Below are 14,711 nucleotides of genomic sequence, written 5' to 3' on the forward strand. Positions count from 1 at the left end.
AGCGCATGAAAATTCTGCCCTTTGGATTTACACCATCATGCACATCATAAATTGAAAATCTTTTCATCTTATCAGATAGAAAGATGTTAAAATATAGGGTATATGTACCATTCCTTGGCCTAATTTGCAAGCCGCCTTGACAATTTTGACCATAACTAATGAATTAATAGCACTAGAAATAATATGTTGACCCTATTACGCACTCTAGGCAATGCATGTTTCACCAATTGAAAGTAAACTAACGTAAATATTCAAAAAATTTCTTAATTACGTTGAAAAGATTTGATGCGATGGTATGCAACGTTGGTCTATGGTACACAAATTGGCCTATTAGTGGATACAACGTTGGCCTATTGCTTTCCAAGCGCTAGAACCACTTATTATCTCATTTTTTAATATTTCTGCTGGAGTATTAACACAGTTTGTTTACCAATCTCACTTTCAAATTACATTTTTGGATCCAAATTTTCAAAAAACTAAAAATAAATCACTTTAACTAAAGTTCTTTCTTAATTTAGTAACGAAAACAACGCAACCTTATTATTGTGTTACATTTTTACAGTCAATGCACTCAAAATCTTTCTTCCTGTTCGTTCTTTCTGGTTCTTACGTAAGAAATGTTGATGACGTCACTTTATCGGTGTTGTTGACGTCACTTTACTGATGGGCCAAGATTTGTGTACATAGTGAAAAAAATGTCCTCAATATTCGGCCCACATTTAATTTGTAAAATAATTATTATTCATTGAAAACAAATATACAAGTTCAAAATAGCGTCTTTGACCGTCGCATCAAATGTTCAGTTATTGAAAAGTTAATTCGAAATGTTCCAGAATCATGCCATTTATGATCACGTGTAAGACTACCCACTAAGCCGAAGAATCATGGCGTCTACAAAAGCTAAACAAAGTGACATTTTCATTCAATTTTAATGCTCCCAAGTGCTAAAATTGAAACGAAATGTTACAGTTGTTTGGCACACAGCTTTTCCGATATCCAGTTATGCGTGTTTGTTTGAGTTTTTGCTTTACGTTAAGATAGGCCGAACGAGGGGACCATGCCAACGAAGCATCCCGACACCCTAGTAAATGTCATTTCGAACTGTCAAAAAACCGCACCGCAGAGCCACACGGAGCGCGCAAAGAGATTTTCATCCGGGTGAAAACACTCTAGTGAATTTCACTTTGAACGGCCCGTGCGGCGCTTCGGTGCGGTTTTTTGACAGTTCGAAATGACATTTACTATATTTTAACATCCTTCTATCTGATAAGATGAAAAGATTTCTAATTTATGATGTGCTTGATGGTGTAAATCCAAAGAGCAGAATTTTCATGCGCTCAGTGCGGACAGGTCATGAAGAGCATAGTTCGGAATTTCACCACCACGTGGCGCTAGTGTACATAGCTACTTCCGGTATGACTTTGGAGGGATATAGCACGAGATTGAAGCCAGATAGGGAGGTGCGATCTTCGGAAAAGTTGTTCAGGACTACGAGTACTTCCAGGTCATGAAGAGCATAGTTAAAAATTTCACCACCACGTGGCGCTAGTGTACATAGTGACTTCCGGTACGACTTTGGTGGGATATAGCACGAGATTGAAGCCAGATAGTTGTTCAGGACTACGAGTACTTCCAGGTACAAAGACATGGTACTCACAACCAATCCGGGAACAAAACGGAACCGGAAGAAGTTAAAAATGTGGAACTAATGTTTTTGCCTGGTTCTCACCGGAAGCTGCATGAAATTTCAATCGGCTTTCACTACACCTCTCTAGGATAGTGTAGGATTCCGGTAACGCAAAAATATTGAAATTTGATTCACTAACTGCTGAGATATGGATGTGCAAAAAAATTAGTTCCACGTTTTTTTTTTGCCTGTCGGTACTTTACGTTACAAAAACCCTGTTGGTATAAGCAGTGTTAAGAGTAAAAACTACATTTTTCGTTTGACAAGACAAATCGCAAAGCAGTAATACTATCTAAATTTGGAATCTACGGCAAATAACTGATTAATTGACGAGAACCTAACTGACTACATAGACCTTACTACGAAAACTAATTTCCACACATTCTACCGTAATCTTCCGGGTCAGTTTGCAACAGTGTCTTCTTGGATGCCACCCTAGTATTTCTCATGGAACTTTTTCAGTAAATTTTTCCGTGATTTCTTTCAGAGGTGTTGCAGAAGTTATTAATAGGATTTCTACTAGATCTCATGCAAGGGTTTGTTCAGGATTTTTTTACGAGTTTTCTGCAGAGGCTCTTGCCGGAATTTCATTTCAAGTATCTGCTGCAATTTCTTCAAGTTTCAATAAGCTTTCTTCAATGTTTCGCCCTAGCTTTCAGCTGGAATATTTCTTAAAAGTTCTTGCTGGTATTTTTTTTTAATTTTCCCCTGAATTTTTTGTCGGAGTTTGACCCGGTACTTCTCTCAGAAGGTTCCTTTTCGGCATTGGTCCTGGAATGCCCCTCAGAGTTTTTCGGAATTTATTTTGGACTATCTCGTAAGTTTTTTTAGTGCCTTTTGGGATTATCCATGGAGTTCTACCCGTGATTTCTTACAATTTTTTCCAGGTTTTTCCTCGTATTATTCGGAGAGAATTTCTTCAAATGCTTACCGGAAATCGTTTAGAAATCCTTGATGCTTATTTTTTGGATTTCTTTAATAGTTGCCCCTGAACTTTTGGCAGAGATTTTACTCGGAAGTTTTTTTTCGGAATGTCTTCTGGGAGAACTTACTAAATTCCTTGTAAGAAATTCCCAGAGAAATATCGGAAGAAACCAGGTGAAATCTTTCGAGAAATTCCTCAAAGATCTATTTGAAAAACTAAAAGAATAGTTTGGAATAAATCCTGAGAAAAACTGGTACATCTCGGCATTAAAATTCATGGGATTAAGGAAAAGTACCACATCCCAACAACTAGTATTTCCACTATACTACAGGGTTGAACCCAGTACCTTATGCGTACGAAGCCACTAGACCACCAGGCCCAACGATTGATTGTTTTGGTTGCCTCTAAAAACTACGTTGTAGTGGTTGTGGTATTTCACATACTTGTCATATCAATAACCATTTGCTCAAAGTATTAATTACTCATCATTTCTATCATTATTTCTACTTTCAGATTTAGAATGCATATTTAAGCTGTATTTAAACGAAAAAAAAAAAACATTAGGTAAAAAGTGTGCTATTATCGTGTTAGAAAAAGTTTTAGAATTGGCGATACTGACTAATTTCAATTAGTCCCACAAAAACATGGCCAACCTGACCGAAAGCGATCAAAGTTTTTGCAACTCATCACAGTCCGGAGCCACCGGAACGGCCAGCACGATGGTCGTGACAGCAACTAGTCCCCAAGTGGCAGGTACACCGTCTTCGATGGGCGGAGGCGGTCCGGTATCTTCCACGCCAACCAGCGGAGGCGGCGGCGGCAGCGGAAGCGTGTGGGCCGAATTCTGCGAACGGCATGCACGTGCCGCCTCGGCTGACTTTGCCCGATCCTGTGTACACTACATTACCACCAACCTGCCGGAGTCAGCACGCCAAACCGTCTCGCATCGAGACTTTATGAGGCGTTTCGTGGACTGCTTCCAGGAACACTTTGCGCACGATTTCGACCGAAGGCGGATGCAGTGCAAGGTGAGTTGTTTTGTTAGGATAGGCTCAGTTGATGACTTTTTCGGGCCTCTGTTGTAAGTAACAAGCAGGGTGCTTGAATTGTTTAATTATTATGTAATATAATTTTATGTGTTAATTTTTTTGCAATTTTTTGTCTGTGCACTTTTAGGAGCCGTGCACAAATTACGTCACGCCTTTAGAGGGGAAGGAGTTTTGCACAACGTGACGATCGATACAAAAAGTGTGACATAGAGGGAGGGTTTGGGGGAGGGAGTAGTAAAGATCTATTTTTGCGGGACATGATTTGTATATCACCCCTTAGAGTTAGACCTGTGCGCCAACTATTTTGTACTCGGCGGCGGTGCCTGTAGCAACTTTTGACAGCATGGTAGTTTTCAAAGGATTATTATTTTTATAAAAATGATTTCCCTTACACAGGCCAACACCGGTGCCCGCATCCTACGCTCTATTTGCAAACTGAACTTTTTCATGACCATTGATGGCATAAATTATTACGTTTAAATGCCTTTTTTATTCCTGTTCGTGTCCATCACTGCGACCAGTTATTAGTCAGTTTGGTCTTACCCGTATTCTTAGTGCAGTGCAAGTCGCATTACTCTATTGTTTTGATACAGTTTTTGTTTTGTTTTCTTAAAAGCTTCAGAAGCTGTCAAATTTGATAACAAGATCGTTCAATTTAAACTTAGGAATCCCGAAGGATTTCAAGGAGGAATCTTAAAAAAAAAACTGCAGGAGGAATCTTTGAAAAAACTCCTGGAAAAATCTCTAAATGAAAGCGCGGAGGAACTTCTGGACCCCAAATGGAGGAGAACGTGCTTCTGGAGCCGAACTACTGAATCCTGTAAAAGCTACTATTTGAAATCCTGAAGGCACTTCTGAAGGAATTCCTGGTAATTCAAGCATTTCTCCTGAGGAGATCCTTGCAGAAATCTATGATTGGAATTTTAGAGAAATTCCCGATGGAATTTCAGAAGAAGTCCTCGAAAGATTTCCAGTAGAAGTCCCAAAAAAATCCAACAGGAATTTCAATAGGAATTCCAAAAAGGATTCCAGCTGAAATTTCCAATGGATTTCGGGAAGGATTCCTCCAAGGAATTCCAGGAAGAATCCCCAAAGGAATTCCAGAAGGAATCGCCAAATAAATTGTAAAAGGAATCCTCGGAGAATCCTCAGGCGAATCCTACAGAAATTCCCAAAGGTATTCCAAGAATATCTCCGAAGCAATTCCAGGGGGGAATCCTCGAACGAATCCCAGAAGGAATCCCCAAAGAAACTCCAGGAGGAAACACCGACAGATTTCCAAGAGAGATCCCCGAAGGAAGTCAAAGTGGAATCCCACTAGGAACAATTTCCGAAAGAATTTCAAGAGGACTCCCAAAGGAATAGGACACATTCGGTAAAATACTAGATTTGTAGTAATGATCTGAATTATTCTCCGTTAAAACTGTGTTGTTGTTTTCTCCATTTCTTGTCTCTTTAACAGCACAGTTTTCCAAATTTGTGCTCAATCAGCATCAAATTAGACAAGGAATCATAATTCCCACGCTTTTTGTACCATTTCTTTGCAGAAACGGAGAATTGACCATCTCACCATACTAACATTTAGCTCATTACTACAAATCGTGTACTTCACCGATCGTACCCTATTCCAGGAGAAATTCCTAGAAGAAATTCCAGGAAGAATCCCCGAATGAATTCATGAAGGAATCTTTGAAGAAATTTCAGGAGGGGTCCCCGAATGAATTCCAGAAGAAATCCTCGAAGGAGATCCAGGAAGAATCCCGAAGGAATTTCAGAAAGAATTCCAGGAAAAATTCCCGGACGATCTCCAGGAGGAATCTCCGAAGTAATTCCAAGGAAATATTTATCTCAATCTTATGTAAACTTGTTCGTGCATTATCGTCGCGAAAAAATGAAAATCGGCGGCGTGAGAAACAGCGATGTATGGCGCGTCGCCGATCCTTTTACAGGGGATACTCAAAATAACTGGGATTGGTAAAATTTTTACTTTTCATAAAATGTTCAACTCGCTGTAACTTTTCGAAAAGGGCATCAAATATTCTCAAATTTTTTACTGTAAGTTCATCAACTAGTTGTGTATCAGTGGTCAAAATTTGGAAAAGGTCGAGCCATTCTACACGAAGTTATGAAGGTTCTAGAAAAAGGTATAATTATCCGATAGTCAACTTTGAGCTGTTATATCTTTGGATTCAATGAACCGAATGCAATGAAATTTTGATCATTTATGACTTACATAATGAGCTATCAAAAACTTTTGACTATACTTAAAATTCTTTACACGAAAGAAAATTATTACGATTGGATTATGTTTCTAATATACCATTAATTTATCCAAAACTGCATCATCGTTTCAAAATTTGAGATAGTAATTATAGTTCATTTAAATTCCCTCTAATTGATTTCAATATGAATATGTTTCGAAAGGAAGTAACAAAATAACCGACATTAAATTGAAAAAGTAATGGGATGCATATGAAAAATAGATAAATTTACTAAAAAAACATAGAATAAATGAAACCGTCATAGCTTTTTTTCTTATTAATAATTTCAAATTAAGTAAACTGTTTTTCAAAGTTCATTATCTGAGTCATAAATGATCGAAATTTCATTGCATTCGGTTCATTGAATCCGGAGATATAACAGCTCAAAGTTGGCTATCGGATAATTATACCTTTTTCTAGAACTTTTATAACTTCGTGTAGAATGGCTCGATCTTTTCCTAATTTTGACCACTGATACACAACTAGTTGATGAACTTACAGTAAAAATTTGAGCATATTTGATGCCCTTTTCGAAAAGTTACAGCGAGTTGAACATTTTTTGAAAAGTGAAAATTTTACCTGTCCCAGTTATTTTGAGTATCCCCTGTATATACATATGTCGATATATCTCAAGGTCTACAGAGTATCCAAAAACATCAAAAAATTAGGAATCCCTGGAGGAATTGCAGGAAGAATCTTCGAAGGAATTTCAGGAAGAATTCCCGAAAGAAATCCAGGAAGTATCCATAAAAGAATTCTATGAAAAAATCCTCAAAGAAATTCTAGAAAGAATTCGCGAAGAAACTCCAGGATAAATTTCCGAAGGAGTTCTAGGAGAAATTCTCGTGGGAATTCCACAGAAATCCCCGAAGGCTTTCGGTGCGAAATCCCCGAAGATTTTCCAGGACGAATTCCCAATGGAATTCTATGAGGAATCCTCGACGGAAGTCCGGGGGGAATTCCCGAAGGAATCCCAGGAGAAATCCCCGAATGATTTCCAAAGGAAATCCCCGAAGGAATTCCTGAAGGAACTCCTGCAGGAATCCAAGAAAGAAATCCAGGAGGAATCCCCTATGGAATTTCCGGAGAAAGTCCAGGAGGTATTCCCGAAGGAAATTCATGAGGAATCCTCGAAAGAATTTCTTGAGGAATACGTGCGGAAATTCCAGGAGGAATATCCGATGAATTTCGTGGCGGAATTCCCAAAGGATTTTCAGGAAGAATCCCCGAAGGAATTTGAGGAGAAATCCTTGAAAGATTTCCAGCGAAATTCTTTCCAGGAAGGGGAAGGCTTTCCGGAAGAAATTCCCGAAGGATTTCCAGAAGGAACCTTCGAAACAATTCTTGGAGGAATTCCAGAAGAAAAATCTGGAGGATTCCCTGAAAAAAATCCTGGAGAACTTCTTGTAGGAACTTCATGAGAGATCCTTCAAGGAAATCCTGGAGATATGAAGGCATCCGTGATTCCTTCTGGTAAAATCTCTGTAAGAACTCCAGGAGCGATCCTTGGAAGAATCCATGAAAAAAAAAACTTCTTGAAGAATCCTCCAAGGACTCGTGAACTAATCCACTAATGAACTTCTGTAGCAAGCCCAGAAGAACCTTCTGATGGAATCCCAGAATTACCCTCAAGCTATCCTGGAATCCTCTTGTAAGAATCTCTGAAGGAAATTTTGGAGAGATCCCTGAAGGAATTCCTAGAGAAACATTTGCACGAATCCCTGAAACTCCTGAAAGAATCGTTGAAGGAACACCTGGACTAATCCGTGAAGGAATTCCTGAAGAAACACCAGAATGAATGGAGAAATTCCTATACTAATTTCTGGAGGATCTCCCGTAGGAATTCCTGAAAGAACTTCTGAAGGAATTCCTGATGGATCTCCAAGAGGCATTTATGAATCTTCCTGAAAGCATCCCTGCAAGAACATCTGGAAGAATACCTGAGAGAACTCCTGTTGGAATAGCTGAGGGAGCTTCTGAAGGAATCCTTGATGAAACACCTGGAGGCATGCCTTAATCCTCCTGGAACTACTGGGAAAATCCCTGAAGGAAATCCTGGAGAGATCACTGAAGAGACTTCTGGGACAATCCTTGAAAAAAAATACTATATTGCAGGAATCCTCGAAGGAACTCCTGGATTAATCCCTGGGGGAACTTCTGAAGGAATACCTGAAAGAACTCCTAGAGAAATCCCTAAAAGAACTCCTTAAAGAAGCTATAAAAAAAATCTGCATGAGGTATCCCAAAGGAATTCCAAGATGAATCTCCGAAACAAGTTGAGGAGGGATCTTTAAAGAAATTTCTAGAAGGATCCTATAAGGAACTCCAGGAGAAATTTATGAATGGATTCCTGGAAAAATCACTGTAGGAACTCCTGCAGAAATTACTAAAGGAATTTCTGGGGTCATCCCTGAATTAATTCCAGGTAGAATTTTGATTGATTTGTCTTGGCTGGTTCGTCTCTCCCAGGAAGAATCCCTAAAGGAAATTCATCAGGGATACTCGAAAAAATTCCACGAGAGATCTCGAAAGGAACTCTTATAGCAAACCTTGATGAAACTCTTGGAGTGGTCCTTGAAGGATCTACTGGATCGATCCCTGAAGGAACTCCAAAGAAAGATACCTAAAGAAACGCTAGCAGAAATCCCTGATTGAAATTCTAGAGAAATTTCTGAAGGAACTTTTGGAACAATATCTAAAGGAACTCCTGCACTAATTCCAAAAGGAAATACTGTAGAAATTCCTGTAAGATCTTCTGAAGGAATCCATGTTGGAGTGCTGGATCCACAGGAGGCATCCCTGAATCCTTCTGAAATAATCTATGAAGAACCTCCTGTGGAATGCCTGAGATTTGCTGAAGAATTTTCAGAAGGAATTCTTGGTAGATCTCCTGGAGAGATCATTGAATCCTTCTAGAAGAATCTCTAAAGAAGCTTCTGGAGAAATGTGAAAGATGACTTACCTTACCGATCAGGCTAAGGCCGGGGTGGCCTCTGCTGTACATAGTAGCCTCCTCCATTCCACTCGGTCCATGGCTGTTTGTCTCCAGTTCCGCACTCTGCGTATGGTCCGCAGATCGTCCTCCACTCGGTCGACCCACCTAGCTCGCTGCACTCCACGTCTTCTTGTACCGGTCGGATGACTCTCGAGAACCATTTTTTTTGGGTTGCTATCCGACATCCTGATGACGTGACCCGCCCATCGTAGCCTCCCGATTTTCGCGGTATGGACGTTGGTTGGTTCTCTCAGCAGCTGATGCAGCTCGCGGTTCATTCGCCTTTTCCAAGTACCGTCTTCCATCTGCACTCCGCCGTAGATGGTACGCAACACCTTCCGTTCGAAAACTCCAAGGGCGCGTTGGTCCACGTAGGGTCCATGTTTCGTGCCCATAGAGGACGACCGGTCTAATCAGCGTTTTGTAGATAGTTAACTTCGTGTTACGGCGAACTTTATTCGATCGTAGAGTTCTGCGGAGTCTAAAGTAAGCACGATTTCCTGCCACAATGCACCTCTGAATTTCTCTCCTGGTGTCGTTACTGGCGGTCACCAGTGAGCCCAAGTACACGAATTCTTCAACCGCCTCGATTTCATCACCGTCGATATAAATTCGATTCCTCCCTGGTGCCCTTTGCCATCATGTACTTTGTCTTCGACACATTAATGACTAATCCGATTCGCCAGCAAGCACGAAAGACCATCACCTTGCCGTAACCCTCTGCGAGATTCGAAGGGACTCGAGAGTGTCCCTGAAACTCGAACTACGATTGATCAGGATCACTCGATTCATCGTCGCCTTGATCAATCGTATCAGTTTATCCGGGAATCCGTATTCGTGCATAATCTACCATAGCTGTTCTCGATCGATTGTATCATACGCCGATTTGAAATCGATGAACAAGTGATATGTGAGCACGTTGTATTCGCGGCATTTCTGCAACACCTGGCGGATGGCGAACACCTGGTCCATAAGGAGTATAACGGAAAAATATTTAGTTTTTTTTTCTGTGCAAGGAACGTAAAGAATTTTCAAAACAATGTATAACTTTTTTGTGTATCCACGTCGTTCATCTGGGAAAATTATTAATTCAAAAAATATACACATAGAGCTGTACTGACCCATCTTGCCCCCTGACCCATCTTGCCCGCACATACCATACAAAGTTACTAAGTTTAACAGGTATGGCTACGGTTACGAGTGTAGACCTGAAGTTCTGAACTCCAGGCTGGTTTGGCTGACCTGGAATACTCCTATAATGTCTATAAATGCTATTGTAGATGTCAAGAGCTTTACGGATCGCATGAAAAAAAACACATTAAGTTATTCCTGTAGAATTGAAGGACTTCGTTATCTGATTGTTTGGACGACCCTGAATCAAGTAGACTTCAGATGAGTCCAGTAACCGCGGTTGATTATGTAACGTAACTCAGTATAACAGATATGGCTATTGTTACGAGTGTAGACTTGATTTTCTGAACTCCAAGGTAGTTTGGCTGGCCTGAAATATCCCTATAGTATCTAAATGATATTGTTGATTCCAAGAGCTTCACGGATCCCAGTAGATAAAGTAATGCTATTATTTATGGCGAAAACACTCAAAATTATTCGTGTAGATTAGAAGGACTTTACTACAGGACAGTTTGGAACACCTAGAACGTCTAAGAATATAAAACAACCTTTTGATTTTCTTGATGAAGGTTGAATACATACATATGAACGTAACCCATATCCAAATCCTTGTTTTAGAACTGGTATGACAATTATTTCGTTTCTCTGAACTTCGTGGTGTTCAGGATGACTCCTCCGGCTACAAAGGGTTAAGACGCGATAATTGTGCCGATTCATAAGTCTGGTAGCCAAAATATTGTCCAAAACTATAGTGAGGTATCAATAGTTTGTTGTCTCAGTAAAAATTTCGAAACACTTCACTTATACATAACTTAATTTATCATGCTGTATCATCCATCATCTCCGAGAATCAACATAGCTTCTTAAGAAAATCGATCAACTACATACTTCCAACCTGATGTCGTTCGTCACTGATGTCGTTCGTGCTGATCATTGATAAAATGGAGCACCTAGGATTCCCGATATGGCCCACAACGTGATTGCTTTGTAACAGTCAACGCTGCTCATTCCAGACCTCTCGAAAGTTCGTCAGGTGTGCCGCAATGTAGTGTGCTTGGCTCACTGATCTTTATAATATTTGTAAACGACTTAATCCTGAAGCTATCGAATGAAATTACAAAATGACATTCACACTCTTCTTGCCCGGTGCGGTGGCAACGGCATGCGCATAATCAGCAGTAAATGCAAGGCAATATCTTTCTCATGCAGCCGTGCCGCACGGATACATCACTATGCGCTATTGGTGCGATCGAGTTACAACGTGTTAGTGACATTTGCGACATCGGAGACATCGACTCCAAACTGCACTTCAATAAGCAGCATATATCCACCATAACCGCCAAAGCTTGGTCAGCATTAGGCTTCATTCGGCGTCACGCGGCCGACTTCATCGATGTACAGTACCCGTCAGAAGTATAGACTCACAAAAAGTAGTGCAACAATATTGCATCACTTTGACTCACCTCGATATGTCCAAAACCTGAGCACTTTCAAAGATGCTGCCTTCAGCACAAGGTTATTCAGAAGCCCAAAAACTACAGCTTTTCTGAAGGTGGCATTTTTATAGGTGTTCTAGTTTTACAGATATCGAGGTGAGTCAATGTGATGCAATATTGTTGCTATACTTTTTGTGATTCTATACTTATGACGGGTAGTGTACATGCCCTGAAGACTCTTTTTTTGCGTTCTGATATGAAGCATTCTGGAATATGCCGCATTCGTCTGGACACCTTCAGTTAACAAAGAATCAACGGACGGAACGCGTGCAAAAGTGTTTCGTGCGATTTGTCCGGAGACACTTTCCTTGGAGAACCCAGGTCCCAGAGATCGCTGAAAGTTAATCGGCTTGGACATTCTTCCGGCGAGGTGAGTCAAACTGAAATAACTTTTTATTGTTGACGTCATTTCGGGAAACATGGCTTGCCCGTCAATTCTAGCGGAAATTACGTTATATGTTCCTTCCCGAGCATTTCGAATTGTGCCTTTTCTCGCTATTCTTGCTCATAGCACCACGTACGAAAAAAAAAAACACATATTTGCTTCATGTCTAAAAGTGTTTAACTACGTTAGTGTGATGTTTGATTTTAATATGTCGAAAACTGTGTTCATAAATAGGTTAAGAAATTTAGAATGATGTGGTTTTTTGTTCAGTTTAAGTTTTACAATCTTTGCGACTACACTAAGGTCTTTGTTTACACGGGGAATACGCCCCGTGTAAAAAAACCGTGTAAAAACCGTGTTAATTCGCGAAGCCGTGTTAATTTGAAAATCCGTGTAAAAAATACCGTGCTAATTCGGGAATCAGTGTAAAAAAAACTGAGGGAAATCTGAAAATATTTGAAATGTCCTCACCTTCAGATATCCGAGGTTCGTTTTAAAGAGTTAATAAGAAAACGGAGGGGGTAGAAGTAAGGGTTGAATCTCTAGGAGTTAGTGGGGAAGAGGACATGGGGATGGGTTATGGGGAGCAGAGTGCATACTATTTCCAAGGAAGATATTTTGGGGTGTTAAGGACTGTTTAGACGGACGAAATGAAGGATCAAGGAGACTGTCAACACCCTACAGGTCCGCGGAGCAAGGTGGGGTAGAGAAAGATGTTCCAGGACACCCAGGAACTTTTTGCGAGTAATGGCTTTAATGTCTACAAGCATAATCGATTGATTGTTGTTATATTACTGATACTGTTCAACATTCTACAGGTCTACGGAGCATTGTTCTGTAAATAAATAATTTCCAAACATGACCTCCAACTTTGATCTCCAAAAACTTCGCGAGTAACGCCCAGAAGATCTACAAACATAGGCTCTTGCTACATTACCGATGCGTTGTAACATCCCAGAGGATCATTGAGCATTGTACTGTACAGTACTCATTTCTAAAGATATGCTAGGTCTTCCATGAACTCCCGAGAGTTAAGGCCTTGAGATCTACAAGCGTACTCAATGAATTGTTGTTACATTTCTAAAACGTTGTAACATGCTACAGGTCCATGAACAATTTTTCTGTAAGGAACTAATTTCCACAGATGTTCTAGACCCTCCAAGAACTTCCGCGAGTAAAGGTCTTAAGATCTACAAGCATAATCAATGGATTGTTGTTACATTTGTTTTGAGGCTTTGAATTTATTAATTTTAATTCATTCGCCTCCAAAGTTGTTACATTTCTAATACGTTGTAACATGCTACAGGTCCATGAACCATTTTTCTGAAAGGAACTAATTTCCACAGATGTTCTAGGTCCTCCAAGAACTTCCTTGAGTAAAACTCTGAAGATCTACAAGCGTTATCAATGGTTTGTTCTTACATTACTGATACAGTGTTGCGTCCTACAGGTCAAGGGAGCATAGGCGCCAACTTAGGGGGGCAAGCATGGTTTTGCCCCCCCAATATTTGACGATTTTTCGATTTTTCCATACAAAACATCAGAAAAATCTGGCTTTGGGCGCGTCTGCAAGGGAGCATAGTTCTGTAGAGTTCTTGAAGTTCTTGAAGGTCCTAGAATATCTTTGAAAAAAAAATAAATTTGCATCGTATCAGTAATGCAACGACAATCCATCGATTACGCTTGTAGACCTTAAGGCCTTTATTCGCGGAAGTTCTTGGATGCCCTAGAATATCCTTGAAAATTGTCTTATCTTCAGAACTATGCTCCATGGACCTGTAGGATGTTGCATCGTATCAGTAATGTAACGACAATACATCGATTATACTTGTTGATCTTAAGGACACTGCTCGCGGAAGTTCTTGAATTCCCTAGAATATCCTTGAAAATAACTTCTTTTCAGAACCATGCTCCATGGACCTGTAGGATGTTGCACCGTATCAGTAATGTGACTACAATCTATTGATTACGCCTGTAGATCTTAAGGCCTTTATTCGCGGAAGTTCTAGGATGCCCTAGAATATCGTTGTAAATTACTTCTCTTCAGAACTATGCTCCATGGACCTGTAGGATGTTACACCGCATCAATAACATAGCAACAATTAATTGATTACGCTCGTAGATTTTCAGGCTTGTTCTCTCGGAAGTTCTTGAAGGTCCTAGAATATTTCTGAAAACTACGTCACTACAGAACTATGCTCTAAGGACTTGTAGGATGTTGCATCGTATCAGAAATGTAACGACAATCCATCGATTACGCTTGTAGATCTTAAGGCCACTACTCGCGGAAGTTTTTGGAGGCCCTAGAATATCCTTGAAAATTGTCTTCTCTTCAGAAATATGCTCCATGGACCTGTATGATGTTGCATCGTATCAGTAATGTAACGACAATCCATAGATTATGCTTGTAGATGTTAAGGCCACTGCCCGCGGAAGTTCTTGGATGCCCTAAAATATCCTTGAAAATAACTTCTCTTCAGAACTATGCTCCATGGACCTGTATCAGTAATGTAACGAAAATCCATTTATTACGCTTGTAGATCTTTAATTTTTTATTCGCCCTAAATTCTTGGATGACCTAAAGTATAGGGTGGGGCGGGGCAAGATGGGTCGCATAAGGATGGATCACCATACTTCGTAAATACAAATCGGATTGGTTTGCATTCGTCCGCTACTCTTTATTACACTAGTTATCTATGCTAAAAGTCGATAAAAAGTTCATTAAATACAAAATATGATGTTAAACAAGCAGTTTTAAAAAGTGATCGATTTTGTGCCGTGA

The 14,711-nt window shown here is 40.1% G+C and overlaps 1 protein-coding gene across 4 annotated transcripts in view; it reads left to right on the forward strand.

The window, feature by feature from the left end:
- Positions 1 to 14,711, forward strand: part of LOC109402771 (SH2B adapter protein 2) — a 561,576-nt gene that overhangs the window by 47,037 nt on the left and 499,828 nt on the right. For all 4 annotated transcript variants that reach the window (XM_062859974.1, XM_062859973.1, XM_062859972.1 and 1 more), the window contains exon 3: positions 3,126 to 3,640. In XM_062859974.1, the coding sequence (XP_062715958.1) occupies positions 3,257 to 3,640 (384 nt within the window). In that variant the 5' untranslated portion in view covers positions 3,126 to 3,256. The remainder of the gene's footprint in view (positions 1 to 3,125; positions 3,641 to 14,711) is intronic.

The sequence above is a fragment of the Aedes albopictus genome, chromosome 3 (genome assembly GCF_035046485.1).
Source record: "Aedes albopictus strain Foshan chromosome 3, AalbF5, whole genome shotgun sequence".
NCBI lineage: Eukaryota > Metazoa > Arthropoda > Insecta > Diptera > Culicidae > Aedes > Aedes albopictus.